Genomic DNA, 22,253 nt, shown 5'->3' on the forward strand with positions numbered 1-22,253 from the left:
TGCTTAAGGAAACTACTGCAGAGCTGCTGCTGCCAGCCTAATCTTTCTACATGGAGTTTGCCTTTGAAAATGGCCAACAATAATAAAACGTTTGATTTCATTTTCTTAGACATGAAGTCAACCTGTGTTCAGAGCAAGAGAAAGAGACAGTCCCCTCTGAAAACCACTTCCCTTCACACTCAGTGACAGTGAAAGGCGTCAGTTTTATGTGATGTTACTGGTATGAGGTTTGTTTGTACAAATGTTCCAAGTCAGATTGAGTTAAGTCTCTTAACTGGTCAGACCTGTAATTAATGGCTCATTTTAACTTGATGAAAACTACCGGTTCATAAGGAGGTGTGTGTTCCTGGGTTTTAATCATTAGTTTATTCAATGATCTTTACTAGCTTTATAAGGCTTACTGTTTTTATGTGTGTGGACCAAGTTAAAAAAAAATCTCAATCAAGAGTTAAAAAAAAAAAACTCCTGCTGTGAGAAATCATTGGATAAAAACAGATGTATTCAGCAGTGTTGCACTCTGACAGAAATAAAGAGAAGGTGGTTTGAGGTGAAAATAAAAATCAAAATAAAATGTTATTTATTAAAAATGAAATAAAAACAGTTTACCTCATGCCTCATCTCTCATTACATCACACAGATCAGGATAGCGAATACAGGCCTGCAATGATGGAAGTATCATGAGTGAGGTCGGCACCAATACGCCGGAGCTGTAACTAGTCTGCCACAACAAAAGAAGAGGAAAAAGGCAGCCTACACATACATTGTTTCTGGCACACAGAACAGAGGCCTGCACTACGACGCAGGATTTGCCATACCTACTACTATATCTTCATTTTGATAGAACAAAGATTCTTTTATCCACAAACTGTTGAATATTATCCATGCTCCATGCTCCTCTTCACACTAGATGTCCCAGCAGACTATTTAGGGGAGCTGCAGTGTGTGGACTGTCAGTCTGTTTCCATCTGTTGGTTTTCACTGGTTCAGCACCTTGAATATTGTGGAATATGTGCATCTTGCACATGTTGTTGGACAAAGTCCTTAAACCTGAGCAACTGATGATGTTGCACCCTTTATTTGTTTCTTCTGATTTTTGTTATAGTAAAATTGGCCTTAAAATTTTATTCTGAGTGGTATTGTTGGAACCCTGCAAAAACAGTTGATGACTGGGAGGAGACAGGTAAGAGGACATGAGAGTTACTGAAATGATTTCATTATGGGTGAAGTTACAGTGTCTGTCGAAGCCTGCTGAGGATGTTCAGTAGCCAGCATTAAGACTCAGACAGCTTCTGCTACTCAACTGTAAAAGCTCTCATGCTGAAATAAAAACGTAAACCCCACAGTTAACTGGCAAGACATGATCATTTCTGTCAGTAATGAAGATTCTGCTAAGTATGACACAATCACTTAAAAGAGAGGGACAAAGAAGAACAAATCTGTTGTTAAATTCCAAATCCTTGCAGGAGATACACATTGATGTAGAATTTTTTTAACTGCTTGAGTCGAGTTCAGGTTTGCATTGAAGATGTGATTATACATCTTCAGCTGTCATTACTGTTGTTTTCTATGCAGACTTTCACAGAGCTGTGTTGAATTCTCAGGTCTTTGAATACATGGTGACGAACAGCAGATTATTTTATCGCTGGTATATGTGAATTGTAAGGTGAACTAGAAACTGGATAGTAGTTGAACTGCTCTGTGTAAATGAGGCCAAATGTGTTCCAGTATTGTTTGAAGAGTCAGTGTCAGGGCCAACACAGGGGAATGAGACATTCCTTCTTTTGTTTCGTCCATTGGGCAATAAGCTAACAGCATATGAAGCATGACCTTCTCCGTCTCTGCTCTGTGTGAACATACAGCAGGCAAACACAAGCAGCTTCAGCCTTCCTTACAATCCATGGATATTTTCCCCAACACGGAGTCAGGGTGTCACTGTGGCGGGCAGGGGGAGGGATGCAGGCTCTTTCATCATGGTGGCAGATTTAGGCCTCTCCACAGCACCGTCATCACTGCATCACACCTGTGTTTACTGACGGTCGGGAAAGCTACAAATAACCTGCTGCCAGATTTTTAACACTAACAATAAGACATTGTTTCAAAAATGTTTGCCTAAAGTCTAATGCATCATCTGTGTGTCACACAGAGGTCATTCCCATTGAGGACAACTGCAGACAGCTCTCACTTGAGAAACAAGGAGTCTGTCCTTTAAGTGGCTGCAGTTTATTTCCACTTTAAAAAGGAGCAGAATGTGTGTGTTTCAAGTCTGTTTTAGTTTTTCAGGTTTATTCACTAAGGCCTACGCTGGGAGATTTTCACATGGATTCATGCTTCAAACTCCACTAAACAATGTTTTAAGGACCAACTGTCCCACCAACCCCAGTGAAGCTTTGTAGCAGAGGTTATTATTTCACTGTTTGGTTCAGTCTCACTGTTTTCAGCAGCGGTTTCCAACAAACAGATCTGATTAAACTGTCCACTGCAGCTGGCAGGTGAACACAGTCTGGCAGCTCAGAGCCAGATATTTAGATACATTACTCCAGTGATGATCTATCAGTGTTGTTCGGTGTGGTTCAGCTTGTTTCCTCCAAAAATCATTTGACATTTAGTAACAAAAAAAGGTTTTGTGTAGCCTTTATGTAGAGCCAAAATATGAAACAGTACCAACTGATCTTGTTTGGATGCACAGCACAGATGTGTTTTGTATATAATTTTTTAGTGTGCAGACAACCAAAAGGAGGCCATGTTCAAAGCATCCACACCCTAGAGCAGCTCAGATTTAACTTTCACACATCACAGGCAAGGTGAAGAGGATAGCTGGGCCTCTGGGCAGGTTGGTTTGAACATTAGCTGACACTGTCAATTAACTGGTGTCTCAGTCACACAGGCTTTTCCCACCAACTCTGTTTTCTATAAGTAACAAAAAAAAAAAAAAAAAAAAAAAAAAATTGAAAAGCTAAATGAAATGCAAATGCTAAAGTGGATCAGAGATTTTACTGCACTCAGCATTTTGACCAAGGTCGTTCCTTCTTTGAAACAGCTGGGCATCCCACTAACATCAACTCACAACCAGAGAGTCACCTTGAGAGTGATGATGTTTTATTAGAAAAGAATCCAACATTTCAATTAAAATTGAACCTGGTTTAATCATTTTACTGTTGGATTTCAGATAGAAGCCACTGCAGAAACATCATCCTGAGACCAACCACTGACAGCCAAAAGCTTTGTGCCCATTCACATCCTTTTTCTTCTCAAAAAAGTGGGTTTTATTTCACCCAGAGCATACAAAGATACAAATGAATGAAAATATGCAGCTTTAATAACTGAGTGGGCCCTCTCTTTTGCCAAACCCAGGAGGGACACCACCGGGAAGGCATGATGCAGCAAACATGGTAACTTAAAGACAAAAGAGAAAACCATTAATTCAACTCATTCAAACTAATAGTGACTGAGCAATGTAAGCCAAATGTGTATGCTTCATTTAGGATATAATGTCAAACTATAATAATAAACAAAAATCTAAATGAAACAAACTGTGGTTGTGTTTTATGTGACTAACAGAAACTGTGATAATGATGTGGGGGAATGTTTGATGTTGAAAACTCAGTTGGCCTAGTGTAGTGTAACTGGATGAATATTAACATTTTTAAGTACATTGTGTGGCTGTGGATGCAGCCATCACAGTTAATGTCAATATGTTATGGACAATGAAAAACCCATCAAGCTGCTAAAGCTTCTGTGGAGACTTCTTATTGGCTGTGGACCAAACAACATTTGAATTGACCAATACATTTAGGCCAACAACATTTAACTCATGTCTCTCATCTCTTCAGTCTCAGAGATCTTCAGTATACCATTGTTTCAGCAGGCTGCACTGATTTTACAGTTTAGTTTACATGTGAATGGGAGAACAGCTTACCTGTGAAAACAGGTGTATACTGTTTGTTGTTGTGCTGGGAGGAGCTTTCTACAGTCTGTAAAAATTACCTTTATGATGTCATAAGTCAGCTTCAGTTCAGAGACTTTACCAAAAAGCAAAGTGTGAATCTCAGAGACATGAAGGTTTCATGCAGACTTGTAGGTAAATGCACTTTCCAGAGTAAACAAACCATTACGACTGTGAGCCACTTCCGTCTTATTTCATTATGAGACTTCGTTTTGTTACCTGACTTAAATGAAATGCCTTTCAGTGGCCACGTATCGATTCTCAGAGACATACTGCAATTTGTCTTAGGCTGCCAGCTCAACATGGTCGTGGAACCTGCAGGATGTCAGCAGCTCAGCCTTAGAGCAGGAGAGAAGAGAAGAGAGGAGGAGAGGGAGGGAAGGTAAATAAGCCCATAAAAGATGCTTTGAGTGAGGCAGAGTGGAGGAGAGGAGTGGGGGCTCTGGTCAAACAGTCCCCAGGGTTGTTGGAAACTGCTGGCTGCATTGCAGAGAGATAGAGAGCTAGCTGGGGTGTTCAGGGAGGGGAGGGGGGACCGGCAGGGAGAAGGGGGGTGAGAGGAGACAGACAGAGGAGCTGTGGAGGAGAAGCTCAGCAGTGTTGGTCTGCCTGCCAGCCAGTCAGCCAGCCAAGCGGGACAGCTAGACAGAGGAGGAGAGAGGGAAGGAGGGATTCAGGCTCTGCTGCAAACGGGATGCAGAGAGGAGCTGATACTGCAGCACAGGACGGAGGAAGAGTGGGGAGGCTGAGACCCGGGTATGAATCACTGCAGGGGACAAAGAAGAAATCTGACTTAAGGACGAGGCCAAGATCAAGCTCCCCACTGTGGCCCCCAGTCTGCTCCTTCACTATCACTGTGGCTCCAGGCTCAGGATGGAGAGCACCAGAGGCAGAGAGCAAACTGTAATCTACTGCGGCAGCATCAGCTGCTGGCTGAACACCTCTGATCACATCTCAGCTGGGGGGTTTCATGCCCTGGGACAGCCCTGGTAGACCAAGGGAGGAAGAAGTGGGAGAGGAGGAGCAGGCGGCGGGAGGCTGGCCCAGAGGAGTGGTGGAGGGTGGTGGTTTCAGCTGCCTGCTGTATTTTTGTATGTGGGATCTCCTGAATTAAGCGAGCTGGCTGGAATAAAGATGTAGTGTGAGCTGGTAGAAGGAGGGGGACGGAATAAGGAGCGTGCTGTGCTGAGGAGAGGAGAGGGCTGGACGTCCTGGCTTGACGGACGGACCAGGCAGACGGACATCTAAGGGGAAGACGAAGACCAAGGGTCCACTGGGTCAGGAAGGTAAAGGTTTTAATCGTATGCTTTACACTCAGATCAGAGACTGTGTCCTTATGATGTAGACTGCCCCCACTGAGAGAGAAGACATGTCCTTCTTTTGCTGGTCCTCTCTTCAACAAATAGCTGTTTTAACCTGGGTTTAGGATAAAGATCTGATCTAATAAAGATTACCTTTAATGTGAGAACTGCTTCAGGTCTGACAGGAAAGTGTGAAAGTTTGAGAAAAGAAAATGAATGAAAGTATTCACAGAAGAGAACAGACATGTTCAACAGGGACAGAAACTGGATGGAAAGTTTTAGGAAATTTGGAAAAAGCTCTAACCTTAAAGCTTAGTTAGAACATGCAGGACAAAGAGTTAAGTGTGTTCAAGCTGGTGTGGTGAATGTGTTTGCAATGTGAGGCAGAGAAAATATTTTTCTTCCTGACACTGTGAGCGTGTGTCTGTGTGTGTGAGTAAGTTAACTAATCACTTGAACAGGACTAGAAATTCTACAACTGCTGCTCATGTCTGTAGAGAAGTTACTGTAGCAGCTGAAGAGTGGTTGTGTATTTGTGTTTGTGTGTTTGTGTTGCCTCTGGAGCATACAGTGACGGTTAGGAAGCAGTTGTCTGGAACGCCTCAGTGCGGCTGTTTGAAAGCTCCTGGCGTCTGTTTGATTTTCCATGGCATCAGTGCCATGCTGGACCTGCCTGAGAGGAGACTGGTGTGGTGACCTGTTATACTGAGCCTGCTGCTATTTGACAGGTTACCTGTGGTCAGGGAAGTCCACAGCACATTCTGATCCTGTGAAAAAGGTAAAGTGATGACATTCAGTCAATGGGTGTCTTAAGAAAATAATCCACCAGAAACAAGATTAAAACTGTGGTGTGGAACCTGTGTCTCCCCCCTCTGGCAATGAGAGTAGTTACAGATTGTCTTTGTCCTAGCCATCGATTGCTTTCTGTTTTACACTGTAAACATTCCTCTGAATGCTTTTTTATATGGAGCATCAGGAACTTCTCTTGGATCTCTCCTAGGTTTCCCCTCCATAGACTCCTCCATCCTCCTAGCTGCTGTAGCTAACTCCATCACTATAGTCACTCCCCTCTGTTCTGACAAACCAATCATTGGCAGATGATGTAAAACACATCACTATCTCTGTGCCAGTGTGGGGATGTCACCAGAGACACCATATTTAAAGACTGGTATAGAGACAGACAGATCAGACAGAGCTAGAAGGTTTAATCAGCATTGTGTGAACTCGTTTGGCATTGAGGGCTCAAATATAAAGGTCCTGCATCCCAGCTTTAAACCAAGAAAGAGGAAATAACATATTCTTCCTACAATTGGAAAAATTTCAATCATAAGCAATAAAATGCCCCCTCACTCATTTCAACAGCGCCAAGGGTTTTGCTGTTACAACTATACTTGGTTTGGTATGACTAGTGTTTATTGGTGGCTAATGTGATTACATCATTACACTATTAAAGCTAAGTAAATCCTGTGAGTGTTTTTGATGTTGGCTGTGATGAAGCTGCAGATAAAGACTGAATCCTTCAGTGATCTGTTCTCATTGGTAAAACTACTAATAAACCACTGCGGCTACAACACAACACACTCCCTGTACAAAGGTTTCAGTCAGAAGAAGCAGCAGGCTGACAGCGGTGGACCTGAGGGTGGTGTTGGAGGAGGTTACAGAGGGTCCACAATGGAACAGGTTCATCCTCTGATGAGTATGAATAATACAGCAGACTTCAGGCCAGTTATTTTTGTCCCAAATCAAAGACAGACTGAAACATATTAACATGCTGAGATTAATGTCAGGATTTAAATCACAGCCATCAAACAGACCTGACATATTCAGACATGAGTGTGGTTTGAGTGAAGACTTGTTTGATACTAAGATTAATGTCAGGTTTTAAACTGAGCTCAAAATATGAATGGAGGCAGCACTGGGTCCATTTCAGTAGAAGGTTGTGTTAATCACTCCTTCCGACCTGAAACACTCAGACATGACTGTGTTTGAATGATGACCCTGTGACAGGCTCTTCACCTGCAGATCACCAGCTGCGAGTAGTTTATTAGATTCCTCTGCTACATCACTTCCTCCATTATGTAATGAAGTCTGTGAAAGAGGATTCTGTGCTGCACTCCTCAGACCGATCAGAGTGGAGAGGCCTCTAGTGGCAGATTACTCTGAAACCTCAGGCACATCTTCACAGGTTGAGTTTTTGTATTTTTCATCACTAAGTCAGGTTTGTTCTGTTGTTATGTTTCTCATCACACCACAGCCACAGATTAAACTGTGATCTGATATTATTGATGGTATCATGACTGACATTAACAGGAAGTGAAGCTATAGGGAGCTGACAGGTTAATGTGCAAATCACACACGCATCCAGTGTGTGTTTGTTCACCTGGACACCCACACACCATTATTTTCTTCTTTAGTTCTCACCAAAGCCAACACCTCAGTCGGCCTCCTTTTGATACAAGGAGAAAATAAATGTTTATCTGAACTGCTCAGGTCTGAAGACAGCTATGGATTACAGTCATTATAAGGCAGGGGGACCTCCACTCAAAACTTTTTAGACTGTACTGTGAATCTCAAATGAGCACACAGTACATTTTCACTCTTCAAAAATAGGTTGAACATGTGATACTATCATAGAAAAATAGCCCACTGGCCCCAGGAGACCAAAAACTGAATTAATGCAGTTTTAAAAACCAGGTGTCTGTTTTTCTTTGAACAACACAACAGCTTTAAAGGCCACAACACAACAATAGAAAATAACAAAGAACATGAATCCACATCTCTGTAACTGTAGCAGTGTTATCCAGTCGGGTGCAGACGTTCTGACAACAATGACACATGCAGTAGTGACATGCAACAACAAAAGGCAAAATGTCCTGACCTAAAAATCATATATCATGGACTGATTTTAAAATGTATGACCTCCTCCTTGCCCCCACCCTCGTCAGGCTCAGCCATCCTCTGAAGGGCTCTGAGCTCTGATTGTTAACAGTTAACAGATCCTCCTCTTCAGCTCTGACCTGACTCTACCATGTCTGATGCTTTATTTAGTGGACGCATGTAAGTAGTGGTTACATATAAAGAAGCAGTCCATGTTACTGTCCAATATTTAATCGTTGTCTCCTTCATGTCTTGTTTCCTAACTTCCTCTTGCTCCGCCCACTACTCTTCTCTAAATCTATTCTCCACCCCTCCTTCCTTCCTTCTCCCTCAGCTGTGTAAAAGCCCCTGTCCCAAGGCCAAGTCACCACCCCCCACCTCCTCACCTGAACTCCCAGCCCATTCAGTCAGACTGCTTGGTTGCAGGAAATTCTTCCCATGTGGCACCGTCACTCTTGAGATACAACTGGGAATATGATTACTGATCTGATTGAAGTGTTTACCTGGAAATGTTGATTAGTTCAGGAATGACTCTTTACCTTTTGTTAACACCTTCATCTTTACCTCATATTCACCTTGTTGGAAATTTGGACATTTTTGCATCCTGGATCATTTGGAAAACATTGTTCTGCTTCTGGACAGCTTGTTTAGCTTCTAAACATGGATTCTGACCTGGATCTGGACATAGACGTGGTCCACATGTACACAGGCTAGGTGAACACGGCCAGCATCACCACTCAGGATATGTGGGCTTCAGGAGTCAGGATCTGTGAGGATTAGAAGACTGACAGGTCATTTATTATAGAAATGTGACTTTAATTCCCGAGGCTTTGACTTCAGACTAAAGATTTAAAGATTTTTTGATGACAAAGATAAAGGTGTGTGTTTTTCTTCCTTTTCGTCTTTCACGGTTTTGTCATTTGATGGGCTTCAGTGTCTGTGGATAAGAGAAAATTCATCCTTTCATTCATCTACCATCCACTGAACTCTGCTTTACTTTTCAGAGGAAAAAATCTAATTAGTTAGAAACCTCATGTTTATTCAGTCAGTAAAGGAGAAGTGTTTTCATCCCTCATTTCAGTCATTCCAGAAAACAGCAGGTTGTCACTGTGCTGAGGTCAGTGTAGCACAGCAGATGTAACCTTGGAGCTAATTGCACTTGCCCTCCTCCAAGATCCTGACTAATCCTAGCTCCCAACATGCCAACAACCCCTTCTGGTGACTGTGGCCCTCTAATCAAACAGTCCATGTTACTGTCAGCTTGTTATCTGGCCTGTGGCCCTGGGGCATTCAGACCACATTCAGCATGCTGCTATAATCCACCACAGATCACATACTGAGCACCAGCTCCTTTGTCTGCTGCCCTCACACACATATCCCACATACAGTTCAATATATGACCTTGTCCTATCAAATTGTCCTTACTGTTGACAGTGTGCTGTGTAGATTCTCCAGAGCACTAGGGGCACAGTCTCATTGCTTTTACATTGTTTAAATACAAATGTTTCATGTTTTTAGAAATTCTATGCTCTTCTGTTGTATGGAGGCTGAGATGTCACAGATTGACCTTTAAAACCTGGACAAATAAAACCAGATCATTTCATTCAAATTGAAAACTGGGGAAACAAATTCTTAATTCTTAGTTTATGTTTTATAATTGTCCCTAAAGAACCTGTCGATGACATGATGACACATGAAAACAATGTAAACCTTTTCTCCTGGTTCTCCTGGATTTCCTAGATTAGATCCATGGGAACAGTGCTTCAGTGCAGGGATGTAAACGTGTACGTCCACATGGGTGTGTAACGATATAAATATCAGTGTGTCTGTGCTGTGTGGGCCTGCCCAAGCGAAGGCAGGAGGTAATTTCATGAATGAAAGGACAGGATTGTTTCTCCGTTCAACTGCTCCTGAGCACCAGCCAAATCCAGGCTGGCCTTTATTTAGAGCTATTAACCTACAGACAGGGAGAAGGGGGAGGCAGAGGGGCTGATGGGAGGGGGGGTGAGTGAGGAAGAAGAACAGACATTTAGGAAGTATTCAGCTGTAAGTTCTTTCACTTTCAGTGATTGAATGTCCATACAATCTGAGTCAGTTACTCTCTGATGGTGTTTGACATTATTTTGTAGCGTAGCAGCAGTGCTGCTTCTAGCAGTTTTATCAGCAGTGATATGATTTCTTCTTCCTCACAGCAGTAGTAGTAATAGTAGTAGAAGAAGAAGAAAAACAGGAAGTTGTATCATTAGTTCTAGCAGCAGTACTAGTGGGAGTTGAGTAGTAATACTGTAACAGTAGCAGGTGCTACTCTGGGTCATTAGCCTCCTCTTTGCTTCTCCTGGCACTGTTTCTCCATGATGTCAGTGACAGATGCTGGTGTGTTTCAGTCCACAGTGGCTGATGAAAGGTTTCACAGAAAAATAAATAAAGAAAAACAGGAAATGACACTTGGGTCAACTAATGAGGAATTACAAGCTCTCCTAGTCAGAGCCTTCAGTACAACTCCACAGACCCCCCCACACACACACTCTGACTCACATGACAAGTACAAGACCTGTGTTGATACAGGTCCTTTCCTGTGCTGTACAACATGCTCAGGTTCCTCACATGTGCAGTGAGGTGACAGCCAGTGTTTACCCACAAATAATTTGTGTTTCTCTATCAATGCCTGCCTTCTATCTGCTCCCTCTCCCTGCACTTTCACCCTTTCTAACATAAACTCTTCCACTCCCTCCCTCTACTCCTGCCTCATCTTCACTCCACACACCTCTCTACCTTTCTCTCTGATTCTGACCTCTGCCTCTCGTCCTCCCTCACCTTCAGATGCCCTCTCGCTTCAGGAACACGCTGAACATCGTGGTGACCACCCTCTTTGCTGCGGTGGTCCTCTTCACCATCCTGCTGGCCTACGTCACAGGTTAATTTGTGATTTATACATGGTACAGAGAATCGTACCTGAGAATCAAACCAAGTCATGGTCATGTTTGTTTTTTAAACGTATTTCCACTGTGTCTCTTTGTTATAAAGGTTACCAGTTCATCCACACTGAACAGCACCACCTTTCCTTTGGCCTCTATGGTGCCTTCCTCTCCCTCCACCTCTTTCTTCAGAGCCTTTTCGCCTTCCTGGAGCATCGGCGCATGAGGAGTCCCGCCCGGCCTCAGTACCTCCGTCGCTCTGTGGCCCTCTGCATCGCTGCCTTCCAGGAGGACCCAGACTACCTGAGGAAGTGCCTGCGCAGCATCCGTCGAATCTCCTTCCCTGGCCTGAAGGTGGTGCTGGTGGTGGATGGGAACCGGCCAGAGGACCGCTACATGATGGACATTTTCCAGGAGGTGATGGGTGGGGCTGACCAGGCCGGCAGTATGGTGTGGAAGGGAAATTACCACAGTGATGGGAGTGGAGGGGAAGGTGTCGGAGGTGGAGGGAGGAGCACAGTGCACATGGAGGAGGCGGCACGAGTCGCTCAGTTGGTCAGAAGCTGTCGATACTCCTGTATCATGCAGGAGTGGGGAGGGAAGAGAGAGGTGATGTACACTGCCTTTAAAGCACTGGGGGACAGTGTGGACTATGTACAGGTAAGAACCCCAGACAGAAAACAGTGAAAATTTATCTGCAGTGACAGAGGACAGAAGAGGGCCATGAGAACAAAATATCAAATAAATCTTATCACACTGTAGTGTTATAAAATGTTTGAGTTTAAGGGCCACCACCAATATTTCACATGAAGATCTGTTTATTTATAATGTGGAGTAACTCTCAGCCTGTGAGAAGAGGAAATAACATCACTATGTTATTACTATATATACTATGTAACTCTAAGGCTTGAAACCACAATCCTTGATTCCTCTGTGAACGTCCTTCCAGGTCTTCAGTCTTCAACTGGTCTCTGACATCTTCCCATAACCTCAGTACAGTGCTCCTGATCAGACTTGATCTCCTACAGCGACCATCTCTGATTTTATGCATCAGGTCACCAGTGATTCAAGTTTCTGAGACCCAGATTTCTCCACTGTGCAGCTCAGTTGATGACTGTTAGAGGAGAAGTGAAGGAATCACCAAAACAGTTATGATTCGTCCTGTGGGGACGTTTGTGAGCCCATTTATATTCATCTGCACACTGATATAATATCAGCTCTTTCTCTATGTTGGTGCATACAAATGTCCACAATAACACAGGAAAATGAACTTTTTTCATTTCCTGTGGATAATGACAGTATATTTCTGAGTAAAACCTTTTAAGTAGCATTAAATTTGGTAAGATACATGTTTAACACTTACAATAAGTACAACACAGTAAATGAGCATCTATGGATGGCATGAGTCTCCAAAGACCAAAATTAAAGACTAATTCTAATCCTAAATTTAAACCAAACAACCAAATGAAAATCTGAAAACTCTATTTTGAATGTCTGTGTTTGACCTAAAACTCACTGAACACACAAGTCAATATCATATAAAAAGTTTACTTTGAACTCCAAACTGATGGACCTGTGTTGGACAGCCAACACAGGTCCATCAGTTTGGACTCCTCACAGCAAGCTGTTGCCTCTCCTCTGTGTCTTTGCTGTGGGTCAAAGGTCATGTCCACAGCTGACCCAGTGCCGCACAGTTACAATGAACCAGCTGGGATCTCAGTCAGCAGCCTTTCATTTCTCTCATGGATCTTAGTATTAATGCTACTCAGTGCTCTGCAACACCTGTAACCTTGAATTGACCAGTGTAAACAGCTGAATGTGTGTGTGACCTCAGTGTTATTATACCCTGTGTGTTTGTTGTGTCGTTCTTCAGGTGTGTGACTCAGACACAGTTCTTGATCCAGCATGTACCATCGAAATGCTGAAGATCCTGGAGGAAGATCCGATGGTGGGAGGAGTTGGTGGTGATGTACAGGTAAAATACACAGTAATACTTCTCAGTCACAATGGAATGACGGTCGACTGTAAAAGTCAACTTACAGACTCTTGACCAGGGGAGGGGACTGACTGATCACTAGAACATGATGAAAAGGTCAAATTAACTCATTTGATTTTCCTTTTCTTCTCAACTTATTTCTCTACACTTTCCTGTTCTCCAGATCCTCAACAAGTATGACTCGTGGATCTCCTTCCTCAGCAGTGTGCGCTACTGGATGGCCTTCAACATCGAACGAGCCTGCCAGTCCTACTTTGGATGTGTGCAGTGTATCAGTGGCCCTCTGGGCATGTACAGGAACTCCCTGCTCCAGCGCTTCCTGGAGCCCTGGTACCACCAGACCTTCCTCGGCTCCAAGTGCAGTTTTGGCGACGACCGCCACCTCACCAATCGGGTGCTCAGCTTTGGCTACAAGACGAAATTCACAGCACGGTCGCAGTGCCAGACTGAGACACCAACCCAGTATCTGCGTTGGCTCAACCAGCAGACTCGATGGAGCAAATCCTACTTTCGTGAGTGGCTCTACAATGCCCTGTGGTTCCACAAGCACAGCCTCTGGATGACCTATGAGTCTGTGGTCACAGGCTTCTTCCCCTTCTTCTTGGTTGCAACTGTCATCCATCTCTTCTACCGTGGAAGGCTATGGAACATCCTGCTCTTCTTACTGACGGTTCAGCTGGTTGGGATGGTGAAGGCCACCTATGCCTGTTTCCTACGTGGTAGCCTGGTCATGATTTTCATGTCACTCTACTCTCTGATCTACATGTCCAGCTTGCTCCCTGCCAAAATATTTGCCTTGCTCACCATCAACAAGGCCGGATGGGGGACGTCAGGCCGCAGGAAGATTGTCATCAACTTCATTGGCGCGGTGCCTGTCACGGTGTGGGCCTTGGTGCTGCTGGGAGGTGTGGTGTATACAGTCTACTGTGAAACGCAGGAGCCCTTCAGTGAGACAGAGAAAGCCCTGTTGATAACAGGGACAATACTCTATGCCTGCTACTGGCTCATTCTGCTGGTGCTCTACCTTGTGATCGTAGCCAAACGGTGTAACAAGAGGGAGGAGCAGTATCACCTGCCGTATGCTGAGGCATAGACCTGTTACCAGACAGACTGGTGGACATTTGCACCAGCCACATCTCACTGTAGTGTGGTCTCTGTTGACCCTGTGCACTGCTAGAGTGATGAACTGTGGAGCAGGAACACACTCACATCTTCATCACTGGTGCTAAAAAGGTGACTGGATCCATACAGCTCTCCCATTCTTATCATTCTCAATGGTGCTTCACATCGAATAACCAAACCAAAAGGAACTGACCAAGGTTATTAAGTGTTGTAATACTGACTATTAGAACATTAGGTAGTTTATGGGTACAGATTAGCTGTCTGCAGTCTGGTGTCTCTAATTGACATAAAGCAGGAAAAGGCGCAAAATAAGAGTCAGAGACATAAAGATCTTAGTCTCCGTTTTTCGTGTTCTTCATTTTAATAAAGATGAGATGTAATCAAATGTAATGGAACTGAGCTTCTATTATAAACACCAACAAATAAAATAGACAGGCATTTCTCTCAGATTAAGGAACCTCAGATGGATTGAAATTCATCTGAGAGGAGTTCAGACACAAGACAAAGTCAGTGTAACACATGGTGCAACTGCCTCCAGAATCGATTCAAAGACTTGACTAAGCAGAAATGAATAGATGTGAATCTGCAAAGATGTGTCAGCACAAAATGAAAATTGCCCTCAACCCTTACAAACCCTCACCCCCCCTTACCCAGAAGACACACACACACACACACACACACACACACACACACACACAATCTATTTGTATATGAGTTCTAACCTAGCTACAGCTACATATAGTTGGTATGGAATTGTTTGTGAACAACAAACATTAACTGAAAAATCAGTCCAGCTAAACTCAAGTGAAAACTTGTTCTGTCAACACACCTTAAAGCACAGGTGAGGGTTTTTACATGTCCATGATCATGCCATATGTGTGTTGAAAGCATTGCTGGTTGCTGTAATCATTCCTCTCCTCTTCCCTTCTCATTCTATCTATCACTTTCCAGACTGTCCTGAAGCAGTAGCTCTGCTCAGACGACATACTTTAACCTCTTGTACTGTAAACACAACAAAGACAGTGAACAAGTTTATTCCCAAATGTCAAAGTAACAGAGTTTCACTGGGATTAGTAACTGTGATATAATTAATTAATTTCATATTGTAATCCTGCACATTAGATGCTAGTCAAAACAGTAACCATGTTACTTCAACAGATCACTGAGTAACATGTTCCTGCTCATCACTGAATATGAGGTTGCAGCAGACTGAAAGTATTTTCCTCTTTCTCTTGTTTCCACTCTGTTAAGTCAAGGACACTTTATCCCTCAGACAGTGCAGTTTAGTCACAGAGGGACAGACAGGTACAGGAGAAAAGATCACGACCTAAAACTCTTAACAAACATTAACACACAAGAACTGTATGAAGATGGACTTTAACGTCCACAGCGGTCCTTTAAGTGATCACAGCATCCTGAGGCTGGATGCTGCATCTGAGGCTGGATGCTGTGATGGTGTTGACCAGCCTTGGTGTTCTCTCATCAGCCATAAACAGCACAATCACCTGCTCCAGCTGTTTTCTGTGAAACAGCTGTGATTTACCAGACAATCTCTTTCTCAACATGTGACCTGCAGTTGCATTTTTGGTGCTGTTGAAGTGTCCAATGAGTAACTTATTGTTGTACATTGTGGTCCAATGCTCAGCTGAAAGTAGCCATGGGTCGTAGTTTCATTCAGAGATGTTTTTATATATAGTCATGTTTACATGTTGTAAAGCTGTCAGATGATGTTTTACTACTGGACTTTCTCCTCTCTTACCTGGACAGGTGAATGGTTTTTTTTACCAGGTGTAGACTTTGTTCATTCATTCCACCAACAAGAGTAATGACTGAAAACCAAAGAGATTTCTTCAAAGTGACGGCTCTGTTTTTATTTCAGATGATTTCAGATCAGTGTGAGCACCTTCACCATTATCTGTGGACATTTCCTCTTTGTACCATTTAAATTATGTTCATATTGTTTTATTCTGAGTGGGCTGTATGTTTTAACTTGAAAGTTCAGAAAAGACACACACATTAAAAGAAAGCTGTGTTTCTGGTCTGTCTCGGCCTCTCTGATGGTCGAGCAGCGATGCAACACATCCTGTTTCCTGATTTTCTGCTGTTTCTCTCTGGCATTTCACTGGAATTTTCCTAAGTCATTCAAATTCATTCTGTTTTTGACACAATCCTCCCATTCATAGTAAACTCAAAATGTCTCCATGATTTAAATGACTGCTCTGACATTTTCCTCAAGATGTTTCAATGTTCTGATCAGATCTTTTCTTCAGTGTTGTATGTTCACTCAGATAAAGAAGACTGGACCAGAGCATCTATGTTTTAACATGAGAGGCCTAAAATACCTGATGAATGAATGAATCTGCTCAATGACAGGTTGTAGAGATCAACCTTTCTTCTTTTGTCAGTGGAAGTAAACAGTCAGGAAGGACAGTAAACAAAGGTCTGAAAGGTCAAACCAGGGTCACTGCAATTATATGATTTGTGAATCATGAGGCCAACAGATGCTCACCACTGTCAGAGTCGGTCTGTTCTATCTCGGTAAGTTTTCTATGAAGCTTGCTGTGGGTTCATTCAGTGTCCCTTGTCACCCCAGTTTGCTCCATCACATGGTGCTGTATGTTGAAAATGAGTGCTTGGATTTTCTGTCTGTATCAGTAGAGGTCATCTTCCTCAGGGCAAAGTGAACATTTCCTGTCACCTGTTCATTTGTGGAGTGGAAACAGAGATTATGTGTATTGTAAATATTGTTTTCAGGCCTGCCTGAGGTGGAGAGGTTGTTTTTTAATAAAGAGAAAATGTAATAAAGGACCACAGTAACAGATTTTATTTTAATACACCTTGATGTCAGCAGTACCTGCTTCTGCCTGTTCTAGTGTAGGTTAAACATTAATGTAATGCTGCCACTCTCTGGGGTTACGTATTTGGTTTACCTGAGGCCTGCACTAGGAAGCGAGGTTACTGTCTTATCAGGGTAAATTCAGGAGTAATTTAGTGAAGTCAGGTGTAACTTCCCGATTAACCCGTAATATGAAAGGTGGATAGGTATGTAGTAAGTATGTAGTGGATGGTAGAGATATGTGGACCAAAGGATGGTGTTTTTTATGCTCTGCATTTTCCATTTTCACTCTGTTATTTTAATTTGTAATTTTTATGCTTATATTTCATCCAGGTTCAGATTTCCATTGAGGCTGCAGCTGAAATACTGTTAACATGAAGTTCATACTGAACATAACAGCATTACATTCATACAGCCTGAGTGTTCCAGGCAGAACATCATTAACAGTGAGTAACAGCTTAGTTTCAGAAATGTGACCCATGTGTTGGACTGTACATGTCCTTACATCTCATATTACAGATTAAGAATCCAGAGAACAACTCCCTGGCTTTGTTGGCAGCCTCAGTTTACCATTGTGTTGTTAAAAGTCTCTAATTACTTGCAAGCCGACAGAATAAACGTGCACTCCTCATCTGAGAAACATGGTGCACGCCTGTTTCATGCACACACACAAACTCATATTAATACTGACTCAAGTTACTGACATCTTAACCATCGTCATAGTACCGTTTAACACAGATCGAGGCAGTCAGGGTTTGTCAGCCCCGACCTCCCTTGATAATCCCGAGTTAAATCAGAGGAGGTTAAACTGCCTTCGTAGTACAGGCCTCTGGTCTGTTGTCCACTCTGTCAAACACCTTCATATTACAGTGTGTAGTGAACTCAGTTCTTCTGGGTGCTGCTGGCTGAGCTTCAGACTGCCCACATCCATGAACATGGTGTCATTTGACTTAAATGAGGACAGCTCTTCTTCTTTATTCATTTCACAGCATAGTGAATCCAGATGAAGAGCCACTGATGATGTTATGTGGGAAATGTCAGTCACTGACGATGGAGTTTGACAACATGCTTCTAGGTACGACTTTAAAAACACATCACCAGGATGCTTGACCCTGTGTGTATGTGTGTGTGCTGAGGTAAGGAGTCAGAAGCTTTACAGCAGCTGAATGAATTGATCCATTCAGTCACTGCTCTCTGAGAGAACCTTTTTTCCCTCCAGGGGTTACACCTCGATATGGAAGCCGCCTCCAACAAACACACACACACACACACACACAGTGAATGTTTTGGCAACATGTCAAAGACTGGGTCAAATATTTTAGTAGTAATAATATAGTTTATTACCACACTTGATCAGAGCATCACACTGACTGTGACCACACAGGCAGTTTTATATCCTCATGCTCTTAGTCTTCAGTACTGAGCTTCAAGTTGTTCCTTTTTATACAAGAACACTGTTTACTCTTATAGTGTTCAGTGTCAGGATTGGACAGCTCTGATGTTATTACAGGTCTCCACCCTCACTGTCACAGAGAGGGAGGTCCACTCTACAGCTTACTGTATATCCCTGTTCATGTCATCACCACGCAGCAGCTCCACATTTATCATGAGCAGATGGTCATCTGTGTGTAGGAAGGAATCACTCTGTGGCTGATCAAACCGATTGAACAGTGTCTTTCATTTATAAAGATGAACTTGGATCCCTGCAGGGGCAGCAGGTTAGGCTGTGTATTCAAAGAGTAGATTAATTTCACTCTCCATAACTATCTCCTGGTGAGAAAGTCATGTTTTCTCTGACGCTGAACTGTTGAGCTGTGGCATCTGAGAAAACTGAGACTGGGGTTTGAAAAATGTGAGTGTTTACCAGACAGGGAGGCTATGGTGAAGGACACTGTCGAGTTTCATTATGGGAAGTGTTGGACAGGCCTTCTGCAGCTTGACCTATATCAGGTCCTCAAAGTCTCAGCCTGAGTTATCTCAGCCTCTGCAGCTTCACTGTTCAATCCTGTTGGAGAACAGACTAGGTGAACCATCAGTCAGTGGAGTAAAACAGGTCTGATGGCAGCAGGTATCAGTTATTTATAACAGTCAAACACTTGAGCGTGAACGTTGAAAACCTTTTGGGACCCAACTCTAAACAACCCCAGTTTACAGTTCATGTTATATCATTTTATAACATAATGTTAATCTGTCCTGATCATCTCTAAAATACTTTATTTTTCCGCACACAGAAAGACCTGAACCAGCATTAGACAGTCATGGTCTGTCAGGAAAACAACACAACATTCATTCATACATGTGAGTACTCATTAAAGTCTCTGTTTGACTCAGTTCAGGTTAAAGGTCGACAGTATTGATCAATATAAAGGTGTAGTATTTTATCAGTTGCACAACAAATCAAACTGCCTGATATCAGAGTTGAGACAACGTGAAGCTCACAGAGATTTATAAAACAGTCTAGAACAGTAAAGGTCAGACACATGACCTCTGACCCCACAAGGAAATGCTACACCTTCTTGGGAACATTAGTGATGATGGGTTTGGGTCGTGTCTTAAAGATCAGCTTCCGTTTGATGAGGGCGGACACACGGTATGACTTGGAGGTGGAGCCTTGCTGGTCTGTTTCCATGGCTATGTGTGTGACATCACTGTTACCTTCAGTGTCATGGCTGTGCGGGGTATCCTGGATGGAGTGCTTGGTGAGGACAGCAAAGTGTTTCTCCAGTTTGACCTGCTTCCCATACAGAATGTGATGTCCTACAATGAGCACTGGCACCCCCTGGTGGAGGGAGGAGGAAAAACAGCAAAGTTAAATGAGGGATGACAGAGGGAGGAGCAGTTTAAGAGCTGGCCAGTAGGTCTACTACCACAGATTATTTTCATTACCCATTAGTCTGCTGACAATTCTCTTGATTAATCATTTAGTCTGTGAAATGTTAGAAAATAATGAGAACTAGTTTTTAAATTAATTGTTTTGTCTGATTAACAGTCCAACATCTAAAGACACTCAGTTTATATCATGTAAGAAAGAAATACAGCAAATCCTCACAACCGGGATGCTGAAAGCAGTTTGGCATTTCTGATTATTTGAACTGATTATCAAAATATTTGCTTATTAATTTTCTGTCCGTGTAATTAGCTTAAACTACAATCTCTTAATGTTTTGAGACAGAGAATGGCCCTCATTTCATCAATAACACCAACGGAAGTGTCCTAAAAACACTTATAATGTTATTAGCTTGTTTTATTCTGCTTATTCCAGCTGAACCAGTCTGATGTTAGTTAAAGTTTACTTTAGCCCTCTTTGAGTGATAACAGCACCACAGAGAAACAGGTGACGGTTTGACAGGTGAACAGTTCTAGATGAACTCAGTGAATCAGGCAGGGGGATGAGCAACACTCTCTCGTTAGTATTAAATCATGTTCTTTTTAGCCCATCCCCTCAAAACCTTTGAGTCAAAACCCTCCACTGACACTGAAAAGATACTGATAGTATAAAAACTGTCACTAAAAACACACAGAATATTTTTTTGCATGCATTTTATTTTTCGGCATTCAATATGTTTTTCAGTACATTTTTTTTAATACAAGTGTTTCAATGCCAGTGCTACCTGTTTGAGCTCAGATTTAGAGAGTAACTAAAGCTGAGCTCCTGTGATAAGGACTGTCATCACATCAGTGCAGCTCTGCTTTTTCCACATCAGATCTACAGTCTTCAAGACACACTTCCGCAGTCTGCTCTTAGATGAATGAAGATGGACTCTACAGTAACTTATAGAAAACACAAGACCGGGGATAAATACTACAGCTGAAACAATTAGTTTCTTAATCAAGCAGCTGATCAACAGGAAGTTAATCAGCAACTATTTCAGGAATTGATTAATTATTTTAGATCTTTTTATTTAAAAATGCCAAAACTTCTGTGGTTCCAGCTTCTCTAGTGTGAGGGTTTGCTGACAGTGTTATGACAGGATTAGTTTTGTATCTGTGGTTGGCTGAATTTAATCTGAAAACACACAACTATTTCTGACATTTTATAGACCAGATGCTTTTAATTGAGAAAATAATCTGCTTTAACTGATGATGGAAACAGCCATCAGTTGTAGCTCTAATAAATACACTGACTCAACATATTAAACATGTCTAACAGCACAGTTCACTGTTACAATGAAATTCAAAGATGTGAAGCAGCTGTTCACCAGGATTGGACATGCAGTGATATGATCTGACATCATACTGTCCAAACACTCCACAGGAAACTGGACTGTAATTGCAGTAAAGGTGTTATGGCTGTAAACTGCTCCTGTAACACTGATGTCACGTCCTGCTCCTGACAGACACAAAACTACTGCTCTCACTGTATCTGTACATAGACATTATTCCTGCAGAGTCATCTGAGATGCCGGTCTGAGCTCTGTCTGAGTCTGCAGGTAGCTTTACCTCTGCAGTCTGTAGTTTTACCTCTTTGGTGTAGAACAGGTCTCCCATCACATTTCCTGCCAGGCCAGAGTTGTGTCTGGACACAATCTCTCCCTGTAGCTCCACCAGCAGCCACTCTGGAGGACTGCTGCCGTCCAGGCTGCCCCTACACCAACACACACACACACACACACATTGACTGTATAATGTCGGGGGGCGGGGGTTACAGCTTGCCCCTCTGTCCCCTATGCTCCGAGACCCACTGCAACATGAGTAAGCTAATGACAACACATGGACAATATAACCATTCCAAAATATAACCACCGGAAGATACGGAAATAATAATAATAACACAACAGATTTCATCTTATCTTTTATATTCCACCTAGAAACTCCTTCTGCCTAATCAGTTAATTAGCGTTAGCTATCTGAGCCACACTACAGTCTCTGACATGTAGCTATCTGTAGCAGCTAACAGAGAAAGATAAAGTTCATTATTAATCACCTTATAATGAGTTGAACCATCGTCCTGTCACAGAGCCGAGACCGTCAGACACTTACATTAACCATAAATGATCAGCTCATTTATACCAAACCAGTCCTGATACACAGCCTGGTCCCAGTCCAGCAGCTTTATCAACAATCACTAACCCCACTTTTTCTGTTGCTGCTGGGATTTCCCGCCAGCCGTGTCAGCGTGATGACGTGTTTCCGCCACCTGTTAGACAGAGCTGAAGGAGGCGGAGACGTGGTGTATTAGGTGCGTTCGACTCAAGCTCATGCTCATGCTGCAGTGGGATTAAAACAATGCGTGCCTGGTTAGAAATTTAGTCCGATTTTCGCA

The 22,253-nt window shown here is 42.8% G+C and overlaps 2 protein-coding genes across 2 annotated transcripts; one reads left to right on the forward strand and one right to left on the reverse strand.

Moving 5' to 3' along the window:
- The first annotated feature begins 4,539 nt into the window (after positions 1-4,539).
- Positions 4,540-16,962, forward strand: has3 (hyaluronan synthase 3). Its single transcript, XM_018703998.2, has 5 exons — positions 4,540-5,229; positions 10,942-11,035; positions 11,146-11,696; positions 12,910-13,011; positions 13,196-16,962. Exons 2-5 carry the CDS (start codon positions 10,942-10,944, stop codon positions 14,123-14,125), a joined length of 1,677 nt encoding a protein of 558 aa, XP_018559514.1. The 5' UTR covers positions 4,540-5,229; the 3' UTR covers positions 14,126-16,962.
- Positions 16,963-19,187: 2,225 nt separating this feature from the next.
- Positions 19,188-22,122, reverse strand: chtf8 (CTF8, chromosome transmission fidelity factor 8 homolog (S. cerevisiae)). The gene is made up of 3 exons (XM_018704060.2): positions 21,915-22,122; positions 21,452-21,575; positions 19,188-19,769 (listed from the first exon to the last, which is right to left on the reverse strand). Exons 1-3 carry the CDS (start codon positions 21,932-21,934, stop codon positions 19,497-19,499), a joined length of 417 nt encoding a protein of 138 aa, XP_018559576.1. The 5' UTR covers positions 21,935-22,122; the 3' UTR covers positions 19,188-19,496.
- Positions 22,123-22,253: the final 131 nt, after the last annotated feature.

Source organism: Lates calcarifer, linkage group LG10 (genome assembly GCF_001640805.2).
Source record: "Lates calcarifer isolate ASB-BC8 linkage group LG10, TLL_Latcal_v3, whole genome shotgun sequence".
NCBI lineage: Eukaryota > Metazoa > Chordata > Actinopteri > Centropomidae > Lates > Lates calcarifer.